The sequence below is a fragment of the Vipera berus genome (assembly GCF_964194415.1).
Source record: "Vipera berus genome assembly, chromosome: 5".
Lineage (NCBI taxonomy): Eukaryota > Metazoa > Chordata > Lepidosauria > Squamata > Viperidae > Vipera > Vipera berus.
The window spans coordinates 102,502,367-102,529,352 of NC_138207.1; the positions used below are offsets into that span (position 1 = coordinate 102,502,367).

Sequence of the window (26,986 nt, forward strand, 5' to 3'; positions counted from 1 at the left end):
GGTCTTCTAGTCCAACCCCCTGCTCAAGCCAGAGACCCATCTCTCTTCCTCCTCCCCCCCCCTCCTCCGAATAACAGAGTTGGAAGGGAACTTGGAGGTCTTCTATAGACCAACTCCCCCCCCCCCCGTGCAAGCAGGAGACCCTTCTCTTCTCCTCTGAATGACAGTTGGAAGGGGCCTTGAGGTCTTCTATCCCACCCCTTCCTTGAGCAGGAGACCCCTCCTCTTCCGAATGACAGTTGGAAGGGGCCTTGAGGTCTTCCGTCCCACCCCTTCCTTGAGCAGGAGACCCTTCCCTCCTCTTCCGAATGACAGTTGGAAGGGGCCTTGAGGTCTTCTATCCCACCCCTTCCTTGAGCAGGAGACCCTTCCCTCCTCTTCCGAATGACAGTTGGAAGGGGCCTTGAGGTCTTCTATCCCACCCCTTCCTTGAGCAGGAGACCCTTCCCTCCTCTTCCAAATGACAGTTGGAAGGGGCCTTGAGGTCTTCTACCCCACCCCTTCCTTGAGCAGGAGACCCTTCCCTCCTCTTCCGAATAACAGTTGAAAGGGGCCTTGAGGTCTTCTGGTCCCACCTAGTCAAGCAGAAGACCCTACACCAAGGATCCCCCAGCTCGCAAGTCACGGCCCGGCTGTGGCCCATTGGAACCAGGCAGTGCGAGTAGCTGGCTGGTTCCCCTCTCCCCCACTCTGTTGGGCTGCCGAGATTGGGGACCCCTGCCCTACTCCATTCCAGACAAGGGGCTGTCCAGTCTCTTCTTGAAAGCCTCCAGTGATGGAGCACCCACAACTTTTGTTCCAATGATTGTCCTCACTGTTACACAAAACTCCTCCTTAGTTCTAGGTTGCTTCTCTCCTCGACTGGTTTCCATCCAGAGAATCAGTGCCCAGATTGAGGGTTTCTTCTCAGCTTGATGGCATCAACTGCAGGTGAAAGCTTAGTCAGCAACACAAAACTTGGCTTTGTGCAACTCATCGACCTACAAAGTTAGCCAGAGGCATCCTTGCCTTAAGAGTTGTGTGCTCCCTGCCTATTCTTTGGACAAGGGCTGAGCCATGTTAAGGACCACGCTTATGGGTCACACAGCTTGATAGATGGTCACGGCAACCAGAAGATCCAAGCTTTGTTTCACACAAACCGTGCCCGCTTGGCAAAGCTGTCTTTTGCAATTGACTCGTGTTGAAGTTGTCAATGCTGATGGGGTTCAAGTAAATGACCCGTGGTCTGCAAGGACTGTAAATCCTTCCATTCCCCACCATCCGGTCAGAGCTGAAGAAGCTTCTGGGATGAGAAGGGAAACGTCTTCAAAGAAAGACAAGAAAGCCCATTTGCCTCCAGAAAAAGCACCTTTGGGACATCAGCAGCAAGGTGAATGGACTTGCCTACACTAGGAATGGATGCCTTGTTAGAAGACCTGCAAAACTAGCTTAGGCACAGAGTAGGCACCAATACTGCATTATACCAATCAAGATCTTTTCCTTCCAACTACCTTTGTACTGATAGAAGAGAATATTTGTAGCTCGAGGTTGTTCTATGGGGTCCTTGGTGCTCTCTGAGCTCGCTGGCTTTCTTGCAGACGTTTCATTACCAAAGTAGGTGACACCATCAGTGCTAGGTGATGATGTTACCTAGCTTGGTGATTAAACATCTGCAAGAAAAACGGCCAAGGTCAGAGAGCACCAAGGACCCCACAAAGTAGCGTTGTGATGTGCCAGACTGAAACCATGGCTTCGCAGGAGATATTGTTTGGCATGGACTGGCTTAACACTCTCTAAGCCAGGGGTCTTCAAACTTGGCCCTTTTATGACTTGTGGACTTCAATTCCCAGAATTCCTCAGCCTGGCTAAGGAATTCTGGGAGTTGAAGTCCACAAGTCATAAAAGGGCCAAGTTTGAAGACCCCTGCTCTATGTCATCTTGAATCAGCGGCAATAATTATTCTGGAGTGCTGGTGACAAATTTAAATGTTCTTAAAATGTCTTCAGCGTAACCATATCTTAAGGCTTTGTGAAAAATTAGAAATATCAGCTCCGTTAGCCCTCTCTTGGCAGTTGCTCGAAAATACTGGGTCATAATGACCTGTTTTAACTTATTTGTAGGGTGTCTGAGCGTTCACACTGACCTATTGGCATCTTTGGCCACGGTGGGTGGCGAGAGGCGATAGAAGCTGAAATTTCTGAAAGAGGAGAGCCAAAAATGCAAAATCTTGCACAAAGGGGCGATAATTTTCCAACACTTCTGGAAAATTTTTATCCAAGGGAAGGAAAGAATTAGGAGGGGGGGGAAGGTTTTTTTCATATTTTCACAAACACATGTGGTCCCAGGATAATGTTGCAGGATCCAATCTGGATCGGTCACTGAGTTGGTCATTCTGCTTTTGGAAACTACCGGTACTGAATGGTGAGAGAGAAGTTTGAATTTGAATTTTGAATTTGAATTTTTGAATTTGAATTTTCTTGAATTTATATACTGCCCTTTCCCATAGGACTCAGGGCGGTTTACAGGGTACTTAAAACATCGATACAAAAATTTAAAACAATTAAAAAAGATTAAATTAAATCCCTGAAAAAATATAAAAAACCCCAAAAGTTTCCTGAGGATGGGCTCTAAGCACAAGTCCAAAAGTTCAGAAGATTAAACTTCTGGTATAGGTGACCGACCCAGATTGGGTCCTGCAAGGTGATCCTGGGACACGTATATTCGCCTTCGTTCGTGAGAGACACAGGCGGCTAGTGCTTCAAACAGTTGGACATTGGGAATCCTTCACAGCACGCGAGGCCTCCACTTACGAACAGCTATGCTTCCTACACCAATGCACTCAAGAAGGGGTCATTCCACGCAACCTACGATAGCCACCACCGGTCAACTCAGAGATGGGCAGATGCACGGCAAAAGCATTCAGCAAACGTATGTCAGAGGTCATAATCAAGGACTGCCATTGGGCAAGTATAAAGCAGCCACCAATATGCACAAGGGGCATTGCCTATCCCAACTCAAAGAAGAACCACCTGGAGAATCCTATTAGGACCCTTGTCAAAGAAAAACAGGCAAGAAAAAGGAAACGGTTGGAGGACAAAACTCAAACGGTCAAGCCACGCTCCAAAACCTGTGTGAACGTGGTCCATAATTAACTGCCAGTGAGGTTAGAGAAGTTTCCCCTTAGGATGGACTCTGGCACAAGTCTAAAAGCTCACAAGACAAAACTTCAGGTATAGGTAACCGACCCAGATTGGATCCGGCAATATTTTCTTTTAAATTTTACATAAACAAAGAAAGGGGGGGGAAACCCACCCCACCCTGTTTATATATTGCCATCCAAAATGATTAGAAAGTGAGGTTTGCAAACCTGGTGTCCGTGAAAAACCTACGCCATGGTTGTGAGCAAGGGGGCTAATCCTGTTGTTACCCAGTGCTCAGACCTATGGAAAACAGCTATCCTGTAATCTTGTGAGGAGCAGCCATCCAGAGCTCATGTGGGCAATCTCCCGTGCTCTCCTTATCTGGAGAGTTCCAAACAACTGCTCCATTTACCAGTTCCTTGAACTTTGCCGTCCACTCTGCTTTCACAGAACTGCCTACAGTTCGCCGTCCCTCTCCTGGAAGTCTTCATTTATTTATATTTTTAAAGGATGCTAAAACGTAAATAAAGGGACGCGGTGGCTCAGTGGGTTAGGAAGCTGAGCTTGTCGATCAGAAGGTCGGCAGTTTGGCGGGTTGAATCCCGAGTGCCGCGTAGCAGAGTGAGCGCCTGTTACTCGTCCCAGCTTCTGCCAACCTAGCAGTTTGAAAGCACGTCAAAATGCAAGTAGAAAAATAGGGACCACTACGGTGGGAAGGTAACAGCGCTCTGTGCGCCTTTGGCGTCCAGTCATGCCGGCCACATGACCACGGAGACGTCCTCGGACAAGCGCTGGCTCTTCGACTTTGAAACGGAGATGAGCACCGGCCCCTAGAGTCGGAAACGACTAGCACGCGTGTGCGGGGGAACCTTTACCTTTACTAAAACGTAAATTAAAAAAAGGAAGATGCACGTAGTGTGGACATGGCTTGCCACCAGCTAATTCTAGGCTTCTTTAGACTTCCCATTCTAGCCTGCATCTCTGGAATTTCTTCCAGTGGGCCCCCATTCATGTATTATCCAGGTCCAGTCCAGCCTAGCTTTTGATGGTCATCCAACGTCAGCTAGGAAGACCGTGTTAAATAGACAGGGGACTTCATAACATGCATTTGAATATCTATGGAGATTCTCCATCATCCAGGTCATGGTTGTCCCAAAGGTGCTTTTTCAGGAGGCAACTGGACTTTCTTGTTTTTCCTTGAAGACATTTCTCATCCAAGAAGCTTCTTCAGCTCTCTTTGAAGATGTTTCACTTCTCATCCAAGAAGCTTCTTCAGCTCTCTTGGAAAACGTTTCACTTCTCATCCAAGAAGCATCTTCAGCTCTGAAGAAGCTTCTTGGATGAGAAGCGAAACGTCTTCAAAGAAAAACAAGAAAGTCCCGTTGCCCCCTGAAAAAGCATCTTTGGGATGCATTTTTTTTTTTGCTCCCTAGGAAATTCATTCCCCAGTTCCACCTCTGAGATATCCTGACCATGTCCTAGCAGATCTAATGCTTCTTTGCTTTTTCAAGATCAACCAAGCTAGGTGATGTGCTCCAGATATATTTCAGTGTCTGTCTCTTTCTTCTCCCTCTCCCCAACATTTTCATTGCTTCCATGCTCATGGAAACTACGATTCTTGCCCACGTCTAACTGCAACCATTTGCTGATACTGGCCAGGAAGCAAAATGTCTCTTGGAAGTCCCTGAAAAGTTTTGTTGAGTATTAATGAACGGAAAAAGAGAGAGGCAGATATTCAGTTGAGAGACAACGTGCAGAACTTGGGAATATAAAGCATTGCCATCTGCTGGAAATGGTGCCATCCCTGCTCAAATGGAGAGCAGCCTCCTTTTACTGTCTAACTGCTGTTCGCACAACATTTGCTCACGTTCTCAACATCAATAAATTCAATTATTTAGGCAGGATTTCACTTAACACTTCTGCTACCCCCGGCTGATGCCAGTTGCAGTCACAAATGCCACTTCTTCACACGTTGCTGAATTGCACACAACCCAAGGAGCTTCTATATCAGGGGGCGTTCGAATTTGTTAATATGAGGCATGAACTGATTTTCTATTATTACAGACTGCTTGAAATACTCAGCCCTCAAGAACGGTGTCACCGCAAACTCGGGACAAGAAACCAGCCATCATCTAGCTCAAGAATCTGGGTAGGAGCAAGACGAGGTTTAAACAAGAAAGCAACCAGGTCATAAAATAGTATCGCAGTAACATTCTCCATAACGATGCATGTAGAGATTTCTAACCTATTTATATACGTTTTTAATTCTTCTCTGCAGTCTCCAGGTTATCCCTTCAGAGACTATGTCAAATAAAGCTCAACATGCGGTCAACATCTGTGAAGTTTTCTTAGCAACAATTTGAAAATACTTTACAATTCCCACCTTCTGGGATGTTTTTTTTTCCTTCTTTCCCCCAGCTTCCCAGTCCAGCTTATAATTTCAGCCTGGAATTCTCAATATTTTATTATTATTTTTTATAGTGCCTGGAATTCTCTTCTAGTCTTCCATCCACTTGCTAACCAAACCTGACCTTACATAGTCTTTGAAGATCAATCAAAGTTGGCTACGTCCCGAGGCACAGCAATTGGACGTTTCGCAACACTTGTGTAACGATTTAGCAGTAGACTCAGAGAGAGATGAACACGGTACAACTTGTCATGGTGTGGCCTTTTCGCTCCCATTGATTTAAGTGTGGATCTCAGTTATTGGAACTGGCTTTTGAAAAGACACACCTGTAGTGACTATGCTCCCCGTGGACACATCCATCTCACAATTCTACTTACATATAATCATAATCATCATAGTAAAGTTGGAAGGGACCTTGGAGGTCATCTAGTCCAACCCCCTGCTCAGGCAGGAAACCCTATACCATTTTAGAGAAATGGCTGTCCAGTCTCTTCTTAAAGACTTCCAGTGTTGGAGCCTTTACCGCTTCTGGAGGCAGGTTGTTCCACCGGTTAATTGTTCTCACTGTCAGGAAATTCCTCCTTAGTTCCAGGTTGCTTCTCTCCTTGATGAGTTTCCATCCGTTGCTTCTTCTCCTGCCTTCAGGTGCTTTGGCGAATAGCTTGACTCCCTCTTCTTTGGGGCAGCCCCTGAGATACTGGAAAACAGCTATCATGTCACCCCTCGTCCTTCTGGTCATTAAACAAGACCTACCCATACCTTTCTCCTCCTTCCTTCCACCTGTTCTCTCTCCCCCCCCCCCCGGACAACTGGCTGGAGGGAGAGGGGACAAATAAAGTAATTAGCACAAATTATTACGATTCTTTGTTTTTTTTTTCCCCATTGCGATATCGTACGATGTCTGTAAGGGGCAGGTGATGCCACCTCACACTTATTTTTTGTGATATCTCAGCTTTGTGGTGGTTACTTGGGTTCCCGTCTGCTAAAATAGAACAAAAATATTGTTTGGTTTTTTTCCCCCCCCCACCTAAATGGGATAGGTGCCTGATGAAGCTGTGAGATCTGCGACATAGCGACATCCACCGTGGCATTCTCATCAGGAGGAAATTTAAGGGGAATTCTCTTCTCCCTAAAGGTGGACGCAAGGTGAACTAACCCCCATTTTAAGAAAAGCAATGGGTATCATGTCCACTGAGGCAAATCTAGCTGGATCAGTACTGAAAGTGGCCCTCCTACGTTTCACAACCCTGTAATCCCTTAATTCAGGGTAGAGTCGGGGTGACTGGATGGAGCTGAGCATTTACTGGATGGATAATTATAATATAATAATATAATATAATATAATATAATATAATATAATATAATAAATATAATATAATATAATATAATATAATATAATATAATATAATATAATATAATAATATAATATAATATAATATAATATAATATAATATAATATAATATAATAATATAATGGAATAGAACAGAACAGAACAGAACAGAATTAGAATAGAACAGAATAGAATAGAATAGAATAGAATAGAATAGAATAGAATAGAATAGAATAGAATAGAATTATAGAAAGAGAAGGAATAGAATAGAATAGAATAGAATAGAATAGAATAGAATAGAATAGAATAGAATAGAATAGAATAGAATAGAATTGAACTGAAGAAATGGAATGGAATTTAATAAGGAAATAATAGAATAGAATAGAATAGAATAGAATAGAATAGAATAGAATAGAACAAGAATAGAATAGAATGGAATAGAATAAAATAGAGAACAGTATAGAATAGAATAGAATAGAAAATATGGAATAGAATAGAATAGAATAGAATAGAATAGAATAGAATAGAATAGAATAGAATAGAATAGAATAGAATAGAATAGAATAGAATAGAATCTTCTATGGATCTAACAGCTGGTGTACCTGCGGCAACATCAAACAATAACATGTAAACCCACAGATCCCAATGCATCATTTTTTGTGTGTGGATTCAGGTTTTATTAAAGTAGCTGTGACAGACTCCCACGCCTATGTAAATAATTGTTGGCTCTTTTTCTAGAGGTTTTGTTTCCCAGTTCATATATTTGTTCCTGAACAATTGACAAGAGTTGACCCCCCCCCTCCTCTTCTTTGTGGAAGCCCCTCAAATATTGGAATGCTGCTATTTTGTCACCCCTAGTCCTTGTGGTCTCTAGGCCGCCCACCCCCAAGGCTGCAAAGGCGCATGGCCAAGCCACCACTTTATGGTGGTCCCACCACTTTATGGTGAATCTTAGCCAAATTGTCTTATTTAACACACACACACACACACACACACACTTTCCCCAGATAAGTCAACCTACTCTATCCCACGGACCCAGAAGTGCTAGCACAAAGCCCAGCTCTTGTTTCCTCACCGCAGGACGCTGTTTCTACCCAAATGTCCAAGGTCATCATGGTGATGACTGTCATATCCCAGCTCACAATTCAAGAGCATATTATCCTCCAAGCGCAAGGACAGATTGTCCTAAAGTACAGCTGAATTAAAGTCAGCCTTGGCACGCTCCGTTTGATATAAGTGCCCTGGGGAATTGTTGTCTTAGCACAAGAGCAATTTTGGAGTCAGAAGGTGGAAAAGTTCCCTTAAGGAATGGAATGGAATAAATAGAAATAAGAATAGAATGGAATAGAATAGAATGGAATACAGAATAGAACAGAGCAGAACAATAGAATATAGAATAGAATAATGGAATATAGAAAATAGAATAGAACAATGGAATATAGAACAGAACAGAATAGAAAATAAAATAGGATAGGATAGGACAGGACAGGACAGAGCAGAACAATGCAGAATAGAATAGAGTAGTTCAGAGGATCAAAAGATTTGGGTAGAAAAGGATGAAATTTATGGGGTGACACAGACCAGAACACCGCAGCTGGTGGTTAACAGTATTTTTGTTCAGCATTAGTACCGCTAACACAAGGAAAGGAACAATTTCCTTTTTGCAGATTTACAAGTCAAATGCTAGCAGCTCATCACCATTCAGAGACAAAATCCTGCAGTGACCAAATCTTCCTGGCTGATGTGTTTCAATCTCCCACAGATCCGCAAAAGTGCACAATTTTGTCCCTGGCTGGGGCCGTCTTCACTTCAATGCCTTTCATTCAGCAGGTGACAACAGCCAATGATGTCATCACTTATTTTAACTTCCAAGGTAAGTAACATAAAACTAGAGGCTGCTCATCACAATACTGTTTAAACTGTTAAATTAACTCAAATCCTCTTGATTTCTTCTTCTCCTCCTCCTCCTCCTCCTCCTCCTCCTCCTCAACAACAACAACAAAGAATGCATCTTAACTCCCCTACATACCCCACTGGGATCCTTATAAAATCAAAATCATTGATGGATGCAGCCCCAAAACTTTATATATATGTTAAGTATTTGTCAAAGCTTTTTTGAAAGCACCTTGCTAATTAACTCTTTCATTCCTGTTTTGGCCTGTCTCAAGGCTTATCCACAGGATATAGTCAACTTATGACAGCTCATTATTTGTGCAAATTATTCAAATTGCTAATAAAGAATTTGGGAGGCTGAGATGGCCATTTCGAACTCTTTATGTTCTCATCAGTCAGTCATACCCTTTATCTGAGATTCGAACCTGGGCTGATTATATATTAGGTGAATATATATATTCACCTGCTTAAAAAAAATGGATAGGGGAACTGAGATGGTAAAAAGTGCCTGCAAGACAAAAGAGGACAATTGAAAACCATTTTGCTTGTTTGTAAATCTGGCTGTCCTTTTATGAGAATGTCCATAATGTCCATCCAGAAGGCTGAAGGACCCTAATGTAAAAGAAGAAGCTGGCAGCCTTGACAAACATTTGAAACACTTCAATTAAGACTTGTATCTTTTGGAAACTTACACAGCCTGGGTCGTTTTCCTTATCTCCGTTACTTTAATTATAGGGATTACCTCAAAGGATTAAGAGAAGGATTACCAAGATAAGACTATGGAGAATTGCATTTAGATTATTCTAGTCTCTTAAAAAAAGAGGTTTTGTGGGATTAAAAAAAATTATTGGATCCCTGCCACTTCTAAAGGTTGCTTACCTTCATCATTTATTTTGAGATTTTTCTATTTACAGCCCATGATTTAATCCAGCGGTACCCAATCTTTCTGGCTTGGCGGCCCAGCGGTGTGTGTGTGTGTCTGTGTGTGTGTGTGTGTGTGTGTGTGTGTGTGTAGTTTCCTGCAAGTGGCAGGTGGGTGGGTGTGAACACACACAGCACCATTTGTGTGAGCGGCGGGCACACGCACCCCACCTTTGGAATCTACCAAGATAGTAAGAATTGTATATTTTTGTTTCCCGGTACAGGAATTGGTTAAAATGTTTATGCAGTACTAGAAGAAATGTACATAGGACTTGCAGCAATGGAATCGTGGTATATATTTGTTGAAAATTAAATTAACTTGAATGCTGGCTGAAACAAGGAAGGCATCTGCAAAGCAGTGCAATCAAAATTTGGGAACGCTGTTCTGCTTATAATTTTCCCAAGTTTTTCTTCCTCTCTAATGATTGGGGTTATTAATTTTTAGGTCACTTTGCCTTGCGTAAGGGTGTATATATTTGTGTGCGTACAGTCTTCTACATTCTTCATAAAAGAATATAAAATGTTTATCCAGTAAAATGCACCTCTCCCTCCTCCGTTTCATTGTGGGGGGGGAAAATGTCGCTTTATTCACAGCATTAGAAGATTTCATGCTCCATAAAACTTTTTTTACATTTTTTTGGTGGGGTGCGCACACACACACACACACACACATGCTTCTGGATTGAGTTTCCTTGCTTACTTTGAGTCTTAAATAGACATTTGCTTATAACCCATTTATAACATAAACCATATAAGGATCGAATACACGTTCTGGCCATCTAACCCTGCTTGAGAAGCACACACCAATTTACGTTTTGGTGTGTACACACACACACACACACACACTGTTTGAGAACAGCTGCTGCTATGAGGGAAGGGAGGTGTGGAAATCAGGGTTATCAAAAATTAAAGGCCGTCTGGGTGGAAAAGCCTCCTTGTTGGCTTTGTGTAGCAACTTGAACAGTCCTGTTCCGATGTTCATTGGGATGCCCATAATGATGCATTCGGAAACGCCTGTGGAACATCAAGAGAAGGAGAAAAATGTTTCAGCCTTGCCCAGCTTTTCTCACTCTCCACCTGCATGGTTTGTTTACTAAGCAGATTGACCCAGCCGCTCGACTCACACACAGCGTCATCACAAAATGGGCGAAACCTGCCTGCTTTAAGAAAGCGCGGGCCTTCAAATTCAATGCAGTGATTGATCTGTAAATCAACTCCACTATCAACACATTATAAAGCAGAGAGTAATCTAACGTCTTTGGGTTGGATTTGGGTATGGCCAGTCTAGAGAAAAGAAGGAAATTTCTCTTCTTTCTTTCTTTCTTTCTTTCTTTCTTTCTTTCTTTCTTTCTTTCTTTCTTTCTTTCTTTCTTTCTTTCTTTCTTTCTCTTTCTTTCTTTCTTTTTCTTTCTTTTTCTTTTCCTTCCTTCCTTCCTTCCTTCCTTCCTTCCTTCCTTCCTTCCTTCCTTCCTTCCTTCCTTCCTTCCCTCTCTCCTTTTGCGTCATGAAAAAGGACCTTTGGGATAACTATGACTTGGATGACAGTCATTACCTTATTGTACCACATTTGAAAGTCAGGAGAAAGAAATATACCGGGGGTTGGGGGGGGGAGAGAAACTGAGCGGAAAAGGCCTCTCTCATTCATAGATAGATAGATAGGTAGGTAGGTAGGTAGATAGATAGATAGATAGATAGATTAGATATATAGATATATATATATATACACATATACATATACATACACATACATACATACATACATATATATATATATATATATATATATATATATATATATATATATAGAGAGAGAGAGAGAGAGAGAGAGAGAGAGGGGGGGGGGACGCGGTGGCTCAGTGGGTTAGGACGCTGAGCTTGTCGATCAGAAGGTCGGCAGTTTGGCGGGTCGAATCCCGAATGCCGCGCAGCAGAGTGAGCGCCTGTTACTCGTCCCAGCTTCTGCCAACCTAGCAGTTCGAAAGCACGTAAAAATGCAAGTAGAAAAATAGGGACCACTCCGGTGGGAAGGTAACAGCGTTCCGTGCGCCTTTGGCGTCTAGTCATGCCGGCCACAGGACCACGGAGACGTCCTCGGACAAGCGCTGGCTCTTCGGCTTTGAAACGGAGATGAGCACCGGCCCCGAGAGTCGGAAACGACTAGCACGCATGTGCGGGGGAACCTTTACCTTTACCTATATATATATATATTCACTCTACCCTAAGAACTCCATTGATTTCACACGAAGGACACACCTGGTTTATAGAGATGGACCAGATGGCTGCTAGGAGTGAACGGAAAAGGTCCTATCAAACTTACCGCACACTGAATCCTTCTGCCCAAAGTAGGCGGCATCGAAGAGATGGTCGGCCGTCTTTTCGAAGGAGGCAAGCATCAGGACGCTCTCTTTCATTTTTGCCAGTCCAAATCTAGTAATTCCCAGAACTTCACCCTAAACACCCCCCCACAAAAAAGAAGGGGGGGTGAGTGGAAGAGCAAAACCCAATATCGTTACTACAGAGTTGCCAAAAGGGTAGAGCGGAAAAAAAAATGCTTCGTTCCAAATTTCATACTACAAGTGATAACACAGAGACCATTTAAAAAAGAAAAACCTGGGATGAAACCCTGATAGAACCGACAGGGATTACTTGATTTCTCATCAGTTGAAAGAAGGATTATAAATACAATTTTCTTCTCTGGAAAAACAACAACAACAACAAAAACCGCCATCCCCGTTGCAGGACTTGACTCGCTGGGAAATTAGCTGCCCAAGTCTTTAATAAAGCATACACAGAATACAGCCCAACAATAAAGAACAAGGGATGGGAGTGTAAATATTAAAAGAATAGGAAAGGATAATAAAGAATGGAATGGAATGGAACGGAACGGAACAGGACAGGACAGGACAGGACAGGACAGGACAGGACAGGATAGAACAGAATATGGAGTGGAGTGGAATGGAATGGAATAGAATAGAATATGGAATAAAATATGGAAGAGAAGAGAACATCTCATGCAATGCCCTGTAGCAGCAGCGTCCTGAAGGGAGGACTTGAAACAGATTTATTTCCAGCTATGCGGTTATTTTGTCAGTCCTCTTTCTGGCTTGTGCAGTGTACAGGTCCTCAATGGAGAAGGGCCCTTTTGCCCAAAGTCTATGCTGGTTTTATTGCCAAACTTTTCTTAGCATTTTCTTTCTTATTATTTTTTTTCCAGAGGTGAAAGAATGAGCAAATTTATACAATAATTGTGTGTGTGGAGGGGGGGGGAATTCCAAACCTTGTAGGTCATTAGGTCCGACAACAGCATGACATGCCTCCGATCAATACTCATTCCGTGGTTGACCATTGTATATTGGATTTCACTGATAATAGTGGTCCGTGCAGCCTCAATGCCCAGGGTTTTCTCAACCTGGAAGATTAATTTATGTTGCCTTAACGAAATGGAAAAATCCTTATTCAATTTTCTCTGTTCTCCAACCTAATTATATTCACCTCTTTGCGGATTTCTATGGCGTATCTGATAGGCCATAGGAATGGGTAAAAAAATATATATCATCCCTATCATCCATCCATCCATCCATCCATCCATCCATCCATCCATCCATCCATCCATCTATCATCTATCTATCTATCTATCTATCTATCTATCTATCTATCTATCTATCTATCTATCTATCTATCTATCTATCTATCTCAGTCTATCATCTATCTGTCTATCTAGTCTGTCTGTCTTACCTACCTACCTACCTACCTACCTATCTTGTCTGTCCGTCTGTCCAACCACCTGTCTCCTGGCATACCCAACACACCTTCCTTGTCCTACTTTCCCCACAATCCCATCCCTGTAAAGTCGGTTGGGCTGAGAGAGAGACTGGCCCAAGGTCCTGCAGTTGGGCTAACGTGGGACTAGAACTCAATGTCTCCCAGCTTCTAGCTGGGTGCCTTAACCATGATTAGACCAAACTGGCTCTCTCTAGATGACTTTTTTATGCCTTTGCGCAAGAAGGGGATGTCTTGCTTTTTTCCATCATTACGTCCAGAACCATTCCCATTATGATCTTACTACAATCCTTAACACAGAGCCTACAAAATGCCCATTGGGCCCATATTGCAGACAAGGCACCGAGCTTAAAGGAAGGCCTTACTTTAGTGCAGGGGTCTTCAACCTTGGCCCTTTGATGACTTGTGGACTTCAACTCCCAGAATTCGTGCCTGGCTGAGGAATTCTGGAAGCTGAAGTCCACAAGTCATAAAAGGGCCAAAGTTGAAGACCCCTGCTTTGGTACTTAAGTCAGTTCATGGAAGAAGCAAGATTTGAACCAAGGAATAATGTCGCATGCTTAGGACCCCTTAACTGCTCTCTTCCATCAATTTACCCCCTCTTGTTGGTTACCTCATAAGTGTTGTTTGATGTCGTTCTGGTTCCTTTGACTCCATGCGTGGCCATGACGGCTCTCAAGTTGTCACCTTCCACCAACAGTTTGTACTTTTCCTTCCCACTCTGTTCATCGATATGAATGACAGCACGAGATACCTCTGGGATGCCTTGCACCACCACCTGGAGGTCGAAAGGGAAGCGACCAAAAAGCAGAAACATTTGCTTTTTTTCAGGAAACGCAGGATTCGTAGTGTAAAACTGCAAGCTTCCTCCACATTTATTTACTAAGATTTGGGAGCTCGTCGGAATGTTTTCCCCGAAGGAAAGTGGGTAGAAAATGAAATGAACAAGAATCTCCAGAGAGATTCTTGGGTGATTAAGCAGCTAGAGAAAAAAAAGCGCACGATTACCATTTATTATTGCTTATGATTATTTAAATATGATAATTTGGGGTACTCTACATCATCGGCAGCCCCTGGAGTGTGAGGCTTCATAAATTTTGCAAATAAAGGCTTTCTGTGCGATCGAAAATTTGCCTTTTTAATCAAGTCGGAGTGTACGAGATTCCACTGAAGCTTGAAGAATCCATGATTTGATAAACACCAGTCTGGATTACTATCAAGGATCAAGAAGACAGTATTGATAGTCATAGCTGCCTTGGGTTCAATCCCAAAACATATGGAACATCAATCTCTATGGAGATTCTCAGTCATCCAGGTCAGGGTTGTCCCAAAGGTGCTTTTTTCAGGAGGCAACCGGACTTTCTTGTTCTTCTTTGAAGAGGTTTCGCTTCTCATCCAGGAAGCTTCCTCAGGTTCTAACTGGACAATGGGGAATGGAAGGATTTATACTCCTTGCAGACAGCTGGTCATTTGCTTCTCTTAGAGAGTCGTGGAGGCCACTTGGAGGTTTATCTCTGTCCTCAGGTCACCCGAGTGGTGCAAATGGGTTTGGAGCCTTCTTGGAACTGCTGAAAGGATTTGTGTGGTAGGCTGGAGATGGGGGATGTCATAACCCTCCCCCTCTTTGATCCCTCTTTCAAACCAGCGGTCGTCTCTGTCCAAAATGTGGACTTTGCTTTCTTCCAAAGAGTGGCCTTTGTCTTTTAAAGAGCCTCTTCTCAATGGCAGGGAAGGGATACGACATCACCTATCTTCAATCTGCAACACAGTCCCTTTCAGCAGTTCCAAGAAGGCTCCACACCCCTTTGCACCATTCAGATGATCCTGATGACACAGGTGGCCTCAACGATGCTCTAAGAGAAGGCAAATGACCAGCGGTCTGCAAGGAGTATAAATCCTTCCATTCCTCACCGTCCAGCCAGAGTGGAAGAAGCTCCTTGGATGAGAAGCGAAACGTCTTCAAAGAAAAACAAAGGAAGTCCAGTTGCCTCTTGAAGAAAAAGCGCCTTTGGGACATCTGGAACATCACTTGGAACACCACTGAAATTGACACAAATCACCATTGGTCAATCACCAAAGGCAGCTTCGGTTGAAATGCTTAATGTCTTGCGAAGGTACCTTTCACGCCATCAAGCATCCACCCCTGCCTATCCCAGCTCCTTGGGAAGGACTCAACGCCAAATCCAATTTCAACATCTGGCAGAACGTGCAGGAAAGCCATAACAAAAGTTGCAGCAATATTAAGAATCCCCCCCCCCCCCCCGTTCGGAAGATTTTGAACAAACAAAACAAAACTCAAAACAATTTCGCTGAGCCATCAATGGCAATAAAATGAAAAAATTCTCACCTTTGGGAGTTCTTCTTTCAGGGATTGCAAGACGTAATACATGGAGCTCTTGCTGTTCTCCCGGGGAGTAATACAGACCACCGCTTCTCCGTGGACTGCCACATCCCCAGGCTTCACTCGAAGCTTTGAGATGCAAATGGAATACCTCACAGTCTCTGCATTAACCTGTGCAGGGAGAATATCATTTTATTATCTGCATTGGGTATGGGGCCTCGGATAGGATTCCACAAGGATACAATCGCTATTGGGTAGGCAACCTTGGCTCTTTTATTTACTCGTGGACTTCAACTCCCAGAATTCCTGAGCCAGCCATATTGAGGGGAAAGGGAGAGGTTTCCAAGCTGAGCCACGCTGGCTCAGGAATTCTGGGAGTTGAAGTCCACAAGTCATGAAGGGGCCATAGTTCCCCCATGCTGGCTCAGGAATTCTGGGAGTTGAAGTCCACCAGTCATAAAAGAGCCAAGGTTGCCTACTGGCCTACGCCTAGGCCGCTTTATGACTGGTGGACTTCAACTCCCAGAATTCCTGAGCCAGCCACGCTGAGGGGAAAGGGAGAGGTTTCCAAGCTGAGCCATGCTGGCTCAGGAATTCTGAGAGTTGAAGTCCACGAGTCATGAGGGGGCCATAGTTTCCTCATGCTGGCTCAGGAATTCTGGGAGTTGAAGTCCACGAGTCATGAGGGGGCCATAGTTTCCTCATGCTGGCTCAGGAATTCTGGGAGTTGAAGTCCACGAGTCATAAAAGAGCCAAGGTTGCCTACTCCTGGCCTAGGCCTAGGCCGTTTTATGACTGGTGGACTTCAACTCCCAGAATTCCTGAGCCAGCCATGCTGAGGGGAAAGGGAGAGGTTTCCAAGCTGAGCCACGCTGGCTCAGGAATTCTGGGAGTTGAAGTCCACAAGTCATGAAAGGGCCATAGTTCCCCCGTGCTGGCTCAGGAATTCTGGGAGTTGAAGTCCACCAGTCATGAAGGGGCCACAGTTTCCTCCTGCTGGCTCAGGAATTCTGGGAGTTGAAGTCCACCAGTCATGAAGGGGCCATAGTTTCCTCCTGCTGGCTCAGGAATTCTGGGAGTTGAAGTCCACCAGTCATGAAGGGGCCATAGTTTCCTCCTGCTGGCTCAGGAATTCTGGGAGTTGAAGTCCACGAGTCATAAAAGAGCCAAGGTTGCCTACCTCTGGCCAAGATGTTCAAAATATTAGTTGGACCAAATGCTTATGATGGGCTGACCTGGCACCAAAACAAAGCATCACTCTATTCAGCTATGGAATGTATGATTTGAACCTTGACTCTTAGAAACGCTCAAGGGAGTTGCACAGCTACTAAAACTTTGCAAAAAAAAAAAGACTGGAGAAAATGCTAGACGTGAGAAATGGGCAGCTTCTTACATTTCCCCCATGCGTGTAAATATTAATCGCTTCCAAGGAGGTCGCAAAAGGGAATCGCACGTGGCCCCGTGACACAGCAACGGTCATGAAATGTGAACCGTAAAAATCTGAATTTTGATCCCGTGACCAGGGGGATGTCGTAAGTGTGCAAAACGGTCACAACTCACTTTTTTCCCCAGTGTGGTTGTAACTTCGCTAAACAAGCTGTTGTTAAAAGTCGAGGAGAACCTGTACTGATTCGTGCATATCTGTACCCCAAAGTGAAGAATTCAGAAATTCATATTGTCTTCCCCCCACCCCCCACGTTAATATACAATAGGGCTCTTGGCACACATCATGAATAGGCTACTGAAAATCTACGTTTATTTATATATTATATTTCGTAGCGAGACTGGAATAAACTGGAATGAAGGCCACCAAAGACAGCTGGGCTTTCTTCCTGGAATGCAATAATCTTCAAAACCCGACACCTGTAGTAACTTACTCCTGTGCCCTCAGACTTACTTCCAGCCTCAGCAGTCTGATCCGCTCCAAAGACAGCTTGACAAGGATGAAGCAGTCGTCAGGAAGAAACACCTCCTCCATGTACTCCGAAATCTGCAAGTCGAAAGGGGAGCCAGTTTGGTTCCGAATATCCCTTGCATCCCACCACACACACAACGCGGAGTCCTCAGTTTACGGCCGCAGACGAGCCCCCAAATTTCTACGGTTACTGAGTGAGTTGGGCAGCCCCGTTTGACGGCCTCCCTTGCTGCAGTTGTTAAGTGAATCAGTTAGGGACACGGTGGCGAAGTGAATCTGGCGATCCCGGATCGACTTTGCTTGTCAAAAGGTCTCCAGAGGGGGGGGATCACACAACCGTCACAAGTGCGAGTCGGTTGCCCAGCGCCTGAATTTGGATCAGGTGAACCTGGGGATGCAGCAACACTTGTTAAGTGGTCTTAAGTGACTTCTTTTTCAGTGCCGTTGTTAACTTCGGTCACTCAGCAAACAGCTGTAGTTTGAGGACTGCCTGGACATACGAGCTATTACCGTAAAATGAGCCCTCTAGCGTGATTGTTTCAGGACCCTCGTAATATAAGACCCACCCCACCCCCAAAATAAGCCCCGGTTAAGATCGTCAGCCAAACGGATGCATTTAGTACCGTATTTTCCCGAATATAAGCCCTGACCGGAAAATAAGCCCTAATGAGTTTTTTTGCAGCAAAAATTAATATAAGACCCGGTCTTATTTTCGGGGAAGCACAACGTTAAGAAACACACCATACCTCTCCTAGAAGTGTCTTCTCTATTCTTCCTTTGACCAAACGGGCAAAATCAGGATCATCGTCTTTGTCAAGATGGGCTGTGATGATTGGTGTGCTGCATATAAGCAAGAGAAGTGTAGCTGTGAAAAGGGTAGATATTTATATCTATATCTATATCTCTCTCTGTGTGTGTGTGTGTGTGTATAGGTAAAGGTAAAGGTTCCCCCGCACACGCGTGCTCGTCGTTTCCGACTCTAGGGGCTGGTGCTCATCTCCGTTTCAAAGCCAAAGAGCCAGCGCTTGTCCGAGGACGTCTCCGTGGTCATGTGGCCGGCATGACTAGACGCCAAAGGCACACGGAACGCTGTTACCTTCCCACCGGAGTGGTCCCTATTTGTCTACTTGCATTTTTATGTGCTTTCGAACTGCCTGGTTGGCAGAAGCTGGGACGAGTGACAGGCGCTCACTCTGCTACGCGGCACTCGGGATTCGACCCGCCAAACTGCCGACCTTCTGATCGACGAGCGTCCTAACCCACTGAGCCACCGCGTCCCTATGTATGTGTATATACACACACATATATATGTATATGTGTGTGTGTGTGTGTATGTATATATGTATGGCTGAGGAATTCTGGGAGTTGAAGTCCACAAGTCATAAAAGGGCCAAGTGTGAAGACCCTTGTTCTACTCCAATAACCGTAATGTTGTTTGTTTTTTGTTTTGTTTGTTTAGCAAGCAAAAATTGGAATTGAGGCAGTGGACGACGATCCAGAACTATCTTCGGATCGCTTCTGAATCAACGCACCTGATCGCTTTCGAGGCGTTGATGATCTCCTTGATCCTTGGCACTCCTAAGGTGATGTTCATGGAGGCCACGCCGGCAAAATGGAAAGTCTTGAGAGTCATCTGCGTGCCGGGCTCCCCGATGCTTTGCGCACAAAGGGCTCCCACAGCCGAGCCGGGCTCCATCTGCGCCCTAAAGGAAACGTCAAAAAAAACATCATTTGATTTTTGTTCATTCCACATTCCCCCGTTCTCGAAAGATCCGGAGTCGCATTCTTTTGTATTAAGTGGAAATTCTCAGTGCGGCATTCGAGACTGTGCTTGCCTGAAGCTGAGTTGAACCTGCATGTCCAAAAATGGACACGAGGTTATCAGTCTTTGGGAAAGGATGATCAAAACGAGGTGCCCGAGGCAATTTCATCCCACCGCCTCTGTAATTTTAGAAAGTACCTTTCCGGTTTCTCATTCCTTGTGGTATAATCCATAACCTGTTCTCCTAAATCTCTACGGAGATTCTCATTTGTCCAGGTGCTGGTTGTCCCAAAGGTGCCTTTTTCAAGAGGCAGCTGGACTTCCTTGTTTTTTTCTCTGAAGATGTTTCGCTTCTCACCCTAGAAGCTTCTTCAGCTCTGACTGGATGGTGGGGAACGGAAGGATTTATACTCCTTGCCGACAGCTGGTGTAATATAAATCCTTCCATCCTCCACCATTTATATCCCTTGCAGACAGATGGTCATTTGCCTTCTTTTAGAGAGTCGTTGAGGCCACTTGGAAGTTTATCTGTGTCCTCAGGGTCACCTGAGTGGTGCAAATGGGTGTGGAGCCTCCTTGGAGCAGCTGAAAGGACTGTGTTGTAGACTGGAGATAGGTGGCCTCATACCCCTCCCCCTCTGTTGAGGGAGGGCTCTTTAAAAGACGAAGGGCACTCTTTTGAAGACAGCAAAGTCCACATTTTGGACAGAGGAGACCGCTAGTTTGAAAGAGGGGTCAAAGAGGCCACAGCCCTCCCCACCATCCAGTCAGATCTGTTCTTGGATGAGAAGCGAAACGTCTTCAAAGAAGAACAAGAAAGTCCAGTTACTTTTCTGACAAAACACCTTTGGGACAACCATGACCTGGATGAGTGAGAATCTCCATAGACGCCGATTTTATATTTTAACTTCCTTGTTTAAATAAGTCCAGAGTACACAATCTTGTTTAGGTCCACAAAAAGGGGAAAAGACTCAAAGAGTTCCTATCTACCAAGGAGCCTGGGTCAGGCTTAATGCAAGTTGCTCAAATATCTACAACGCTCATCGCCAATAGCTGTCCGTTATTCGGCTATTTATAGATTATTTTTTCTAGCAGAATTAGAGAAGCCACCTACAACTTAAGAGGAGAAACAGGCCTTCTTCAGAGGTTGAGGGTGCTCCAACACGGGAGGCTTTCAAGAAGAGACTGGACTTAAGATGACCTCCAAGGTCCCTTCCGACTCCGTTATTCTGTATTCTGTCTGGTTGGGTAAAATCCACCACGCTCCAACCCTTTTGCTGTTCTACGAGGAAGTCATTTCTCTCAAATGCCATTTCTTAACCACAATAAAGGGAAGCCAATGCCTCAGAATAGCTTTAGCGAGAGACCTGATGCAGCAAAGCAAAGCGGAGATTCAGATGAGAGCTGTCACCTTCCATTAAATCCCCATGACAATACCCCAAAGGGAGACGGACCTTTGCTGAAGCAAATCAAATCGAATCACGGATCAATGATAGCCCCAAGAGCGGCAGCTTTTTTTTTTTTTTTTTTTAAGGACAAACTCACGCGTCAGAAACAATCTTTTCACACACCCCCGCCCTACCTCATATACTTCTCTCTGCAGATCTCCAGAAACTTTTCCAGCTGGGTTGGGGTGATTCGGTCCAATTGGTATAAAACGTAGGGCTAAAGGGAGGAAATCCCAGGACAGTTAGAAATATATTCAATAGGGCAATAAATAATTGGCGTTGTGTTCTCTATCTGTGGCTCAAAGGGGCACCAAACCTCTTGTTCTTCCTCAGGTGCTTTGAACCAAGGGGTCAGCTTGTTTTCCAAAGCACCAGAAGGCAGGAGAAGGAGAGACAGATGGAAACTAAACAAGGAGAGAGGCAACCTGGAACTAAGGAGAAACTTCCTGACAGTGAGGACAATTAACCAGTGGAACAACTTTTGCCTCCAGAGGCTGTAGGTGCTCCATCACTGGAGTCTTTTAAGAAGAGACTGGAAATCCATTTGACTGGGATGGTACAGAGTCTCCTGACCGAGCAGAGGATTAAGGTTTTTATGCCATTTGTTGTTCTTGGAAATAAATGATTCAACCTATTTTCTTCTGCAAAAATCACATTCAGCTTTGACCTTTTGGAAAAGCATCAGGAATCGGCTCTTGAAAATATTTGCGTTGATATACACACAGCAGAAGTGTCTGATTATTATTATCAATAGTAACAATAACAATACTAATTGGAAGGGAACTTGGAGGTCATCTAGTCCAGCCCCCTGCTCATGGAGGAAGCCCTATACTCATTTCAAACAGATGGTTGTCCAGTCTCTTCTTAAAAAACTTCCAGTGTTGGAGCATTCCCAACTTCTGGTGGCAGACTGTTCCACTGGTTAATTGTTCTAACTGTCAGGAAGTTTCTCCTTAGTTCTAGGTTGCTTCTCTCCTTGGTGAGTTTCCATCCGTTGCTTCTTGTCCTGCCTTCAGGAGCTTTGGAGAATAGCTTGACTCCCTCTTCTTTGGGGCAGCCCCTGAGATATTGGAAGACTGCTATCCTGTCCCCCCTCGTCCTTCTCTTCATTTCCTCCAGTTCTCTTCATGTTGGAAGCCCTTGAAAGCCACCGACATACAACTGGGCACATCCAGAGAATTTAAGATGAAGAGGGAAATTCAGTATCAAAGCACCTGGATTTATTCAAGCTGTGAGATCCCCTTTTCCATCGCCCAAACTATGCATCCCCAAACCACGGAAAGCGCCCCTTGTGCGGATTACCTCTGTTGTGCCGTTGTCGTTAATGCCGTACTTGTCCCTGGTTTTCTTGATCTTTTCCGACATGCTTTGGATGAATTTTTTAATTTCCTGCAATAAAGAATTCGTGTGGTTTTTTTTTTTTTTAAGCTCTGTGCTTCGTTTCTGCCAGTTCAGTGACGAAAGGCCATCAGCAGCTTTGACGGCGCTTTATGTAAGTGGTTAGGAGACAAGAAAAATCAAACTCAAGTCAAACTCAAACCCGTGCAGACTTTCTAGGCCAGGGGTGTCAAACTCAATTTCATGGAGGGCCGCATCAGCATTGCGGTTGCCCTCGGGGGGCCGGGTGGGTGTGGCCAGGGTGGGCGTGGCCTACTGGGTGGACGTGGCTAGATTGCGTATGCCCTACTGGGTGGGCATGGGCAGCTCTACATCGTTGGCATCAAGGGTACCTATGGGGGCCTGGGCAGGAGTGGGACAGATCTGAGGGTCTCTGGGCCAGGGCTAAGGCAGTGGGGGCCGTTCCCTCACTGTTTCCAGGATGGCTTCGCGGGCCGCATGAAACCACTTTGCGGGCCGGATCCGGCCCCCGGGCCTTGTGTTTGACATGTCTGGTATAGGTTCTCCTGCTTGAGCAAGAGGCTGGACTAGAAGACCTCCAAGGTCCCTTCCAGCTCTATTCTATTCAACATACTCCAATTAACCCCTAAAAAGCCACCCACAACCAAGCCCTATAAATACAAAATACAATGTTTGACATGTCTGTTCTAGGCGATGCAGTTGCCTTGCCGACAATACAGAAGTGGTTTGCCATTGCTTAGGACTCTTGAATAGAATCTCTTTTCGGCTTCCCAATTATGCCTACATCCTTGTGAGAGGCTAGTCTCCCATCCAAGCACTACCAGGGCTGACCCTGCTTAGCTTCTCAGTCCTCAAGTCAAGCCAGCGAAGCGCTTTCCAGCTACTGAGCCATCCGTAAAATAAAATAAAAAAGAATTAAAAAGTTGACTGGAAGACAATTCAAACGCTGCTTGGCAAGCAGGAATAAAAGTGTTACAGAATCAGAAAAGAGCTGAAAGGGACCTTGGAGGTCTTCCAGTCCAGCCCCCTTATAAGCGTCTCCTGTTCGTTTCGAGGTTTTCTACCTTTTTCAAACAGTTAAAGAGACAGAGAAAGGGGGACTGGAATGAGGAGGAAGAGGAAGAAGAAAAAAAGAAAAAGAAAAAAAGAAAAAGGAAAGGAAAAGAAGAAAGAAAAAGAAATCGAGAAAGAAAAAGAAGAGAAGAAAAAGGGAAAAAATAAAGGAAAAGCAGAACAAGAAAAAAAGAAAAACGGAAAAAGAAAAAGTAAAAACTACAGGTAGAAGAAAAAAAGAAAAAGAAGAAAGAAGAAATTGAAAAAGGAAGAAAAGGCAAGGAAAGCGAAGAGAAGAGAAGAAGGAAAGCAAAGGTAGGACAAGAAAAAAAAGAAAAACAGGAAGAAAAAGGTAACGGGACAGAAAAAGTGAAACTAGAAGAAGTAAAAAGGAAAGAAAAAAAAACAAAGAAGAAGAACTAGAGAGAGATACGAAAAAGGAAAGCAAAATGAGGTTCCTGTTTGAGGAAAAACACAACCCTTTTGTACCCTTGTTCGCACGCCTGTTGTTTTAGTTTGTTGAGAAAGGGGACTAAAGGTAAAAAAGGTAAAGGTTCCCCCGCACACGCGTGCTAGTCGTTTCCGACTCTAGGGGCCGGTGCTCATCTCCGTTTCAAAGCCGAAGAGCCAGCGCTTGTCCGAGGACGTCTCCGTGGTCACGTGGCCGGCATGACTAGAGGCCAAAGACGCACGGAACGCTGTTACCTTCCCACCGGAGTGGTCCCTATTTTTCTACTTGCATTTTTACGTGCTTTCGAACTGCTAGGTTGGCAGAAGCTGGGACGAGTAACAGGCGCTCACTCTGTTACGCGGCACTTGGGATTCCACCCGCCAAACTGCCGACCTTCTGATCGACAAGCTCAGCATCCTAACCCACTGAGCCACCGCGTCCCTTGAAAGGGGCCTAGGCACTCTTCAAGCAGGCTCTTGCTTTGAAACGGGAGACTCGGTGAGCAATCAGATAATATTTAGAACAGGAAAAAAAAAGATATATTTTGCAAAGACCATACAGGAAGGGTTTTCTGGAACCCTTCTCTGAGGCTAGAGTAACACCACGGTTGGAGCAGGGAACAAACGGAACAGCCCTCGCGGTCAGCCTCCTTGAACTCAAACAGGATTTTCTGCTGCACAAAAGCATGCACAGGGCAAGGTTCTGTAAACAGCCAAGCAATCAGACCGATTTCAAAGAGTAACCAAAAAAGAAAGAAGAAAGAAAGAAAGAAAGAAAGAAAGAAAGAAAGAAAGAAAGAAAGAAAGAAAGAAAGAAAGAAAGAAGGAAGAAAGAAAGAAAGAAAGAAAGAAAGAAAGAAAGAAAGAAAGAAAGAAAGAAAGAAAGAAAGAAAGAAAGAAAGAAGGAAGGAAGGAAGGAAGGAAGGAAGAAAGAAAGAAAGAAAGAAAGAAAGAAAGAAAGAAAGAAAGAAAGAAAGAAAGAAGAAAAGAAAGAAAGAAAGAAAGAAAGAAAGAAAGAAAGAAAGAAAGAAAGAAAGAAGAAAGAAAGAAAGAAGAAAGAAAGAAAGAAAGAAAGAAAGAGAAAGAAAGAAAGAAAGAAAGAAAAAGAAAGAAAGAAAGAAAGAAGAAAGAAAGAAAGAAAGAAAGAAAGAAAGAGACATTCCAAGCAGTTAAGACTTGAAATTTTAGTTGGAAAAGCAACGTTATCAGTGTATATCTATCAGCTCAGACTTCGCACAGAGAGCCTGCCGCGCTTGGAAAAGCAGTTTTGTGGCTGGGAGAACGAACGGGCACAGAATGGAAAAACTATAACGAGAGCTCCAGAACGAAGCCGGCAGCTTAGTGGCGCGTTCAATTTCTTCTATTCGGCGACATCAGCCTAAGCGTGGAGATAAGAAGGTGAGCTGTGACTTCAATGTACATTTTCAGGAGTTTACAATTAGAAGTTTGGGGGTTTATTTATTGACTTCCTAAATTTCCCGACAGTGTTTTTTTTTCCTTTTCCCCCCCCCCAAAAGGCAACAGGACTTTCTTCCTTGGGTTTCCCCCCCCCCACTCGAAAACATTGGAATGAGAAGCGAAATGTTTTCAAGGAAAACATCGCCCGCCCCCCCCCCCCCCGAGAAAATCCAGTTGCCTTTTGGGAGACAACCGTGACCTGGATGATGGAGAATCTCCACAGATTCCCTGAATATCTCCTAAAACAAAATTCTGCCTCTCTTTCGAAGATGAAGCAGCTTGTACCGTAATTCCAAATCTTTGGGGGAAATTTTCCCGAGGAGCTGGCCTCTCTTCTGCTCATATGTCAACTTAGGATTCTGTGTTTAGCTCTGATTAGAGTGATAACAAACCTTTATGGTCAAAGTACAACATTACGTACAGTCACTCATGCGCTCGTGACTTCTCGTCTAGACTACTGTAATGCTCTCTACATGGGGCTGCCCTTGAAGTCCACTCGGAGGCTCAATGCAGCCGCGCGAGTTGTGCTGGGAGTTTCCCGATACTCCCATGTTACACCTTTGCTCCGCGAGCTGCATTGGCTGCCGGTTGCCCTCCGGGTGAGATTCAAGGTGTTAGTAATGACTTACAAAGCCCTACATGGCATGGGTCCGGATTACCTACGGCAACACCTGCGGCCGGCGTCAACTTCCCTCCGTCCAGTGCGCTCCCACAGAGAGGGCCTCCTCAGGGTGCCTCCGATCAAAGAATGTCGATTGGTGGTCCCCAGGGGGAGGGCGTTCTCTGTGGGCGTGCCAGACCTGTGGAACCGCTTGCCGGGTTGAGCTCCGGACGGCCCCCGACCTTCGCTCCTTCCGGCGCGATCTCAAAACGTATCTATTTGAGCAGTCTGACCTGGTCTGATGGGTTAGGGTTGGGGTTTTAATATATCTTAATTATTGTTTTAACCGTGGGCATTTATTTAATTCGCTTTTAACTTTTGTATCCTGTTTTTGTATTTATTGCCCTGTACACCGCCCTGAGTCCTTCGGGAGAAGGGCGGTATAAAAATGTAATAAATGTAATGTAATAAACATGTGTACATTGAGATTAGCTGAGCCTCCCCCCCCCCGTGCTCCCTCCCCGCAACACACAGTGACAACAAACCCTCCATCCTACCACACCATGTGAACCAACTTACACCACACACCGGCCTCCCAAGTCAATTCTGCATAAGTTCACAGAAATTATGTCCCATTTAAAAGCCTAACAGCCCACGGTGTGAACCTCGGGTGATATTTCATACTCTTCTTAGAACTTTCCGCTGCTTTTTACGTCGTCTTTTTCTCTGAGCTGCCCTCCCCCCCCCACTCCAACATTTGATAGGGTCATCCAATCTGGCCAGCTCCCTCATCGCTTCTAATTCCAGGTGGACGTAATCCCACATAGATGATTTTTCTTTTTCCAATGACTGCTAAGTTCACGGTTCAAATTCAGACTCTGGAGAGGGGGGCGGGCGGCGGCCCTGTTCCTTTTTTAAGGAGCATATTCTGAAAATTGCAGGGAAAAAAACCTCAGGGGAGATCAGGGCCTGTGACTTGGGTTCCATTTCGGCCACACACTGAGGACTGCCTGCGTGGCCATTGCTTTTCCTTCCTTTTAATAGAAGGGATTGGGTGGACTCTCTAGGCTGCCTTGATTGTTTTAGTCTCTGAACCCAGGACTGACCGAGCAACAAATAATGCTCGGGAGCACTTCAGAGTACATTGT

At 44.6% G+C, this 26,986-nt stretch overlaps 1 protein-coding gene across 1 annotated transcript in view; it reads right to left on the bottom strand.

Moving 5' to 3' along the window:
- Nucleotides 1-10,185: 10,185 nt before the first annotated feature.
- The window catches only part of POLR3A (RNA polymerase III subunit A), a 50,046-nt gene continuing 33,245 nt past the window's right edge, over nt 10,186-26,986 (bottom strand). The window contains exons 22-31 of the mRNA XM_081329716.1: nt 22,220-22,306; nt 21,052-21,134; nt 19,240-19,410; nt 18,454-18,547; nt 17,690-17,782; nt 15,799-15,963; nt 14,065-14,229; nt 12,949-13,080; nt 11,989-12,121; nt 10,186-10,685 (exon numbers count right to left, since the gene is read on the bottom strand). Of these exons, the coding sequence (XP_081185842.1) occupies nt 10,537-10,685; nt 11,989-12,121; nt 12,949-13,080; nt 14,065-14,229; nt 15,799-15,963; nt 17,690-17,782; nt 18,454-18,547; nt 19,240-19,410; nt 21,052-21,134; nt 22,220-22,306 (1,272 nt within the window). The 3' untranslated portion in view covers nt 10,186-10,536. The remainder of the gene's footprint in view (nt 10,686-11,988; nt 12,122-12,948; nt 13,081-14,064; nt 14,230-15,798; nt 15,964-17,689; nt 17,783-18,453; nt 18,548-19,239; nt 19,411-21,051; nt 21,135-22,219; nt 22,307-26,986) is intronic.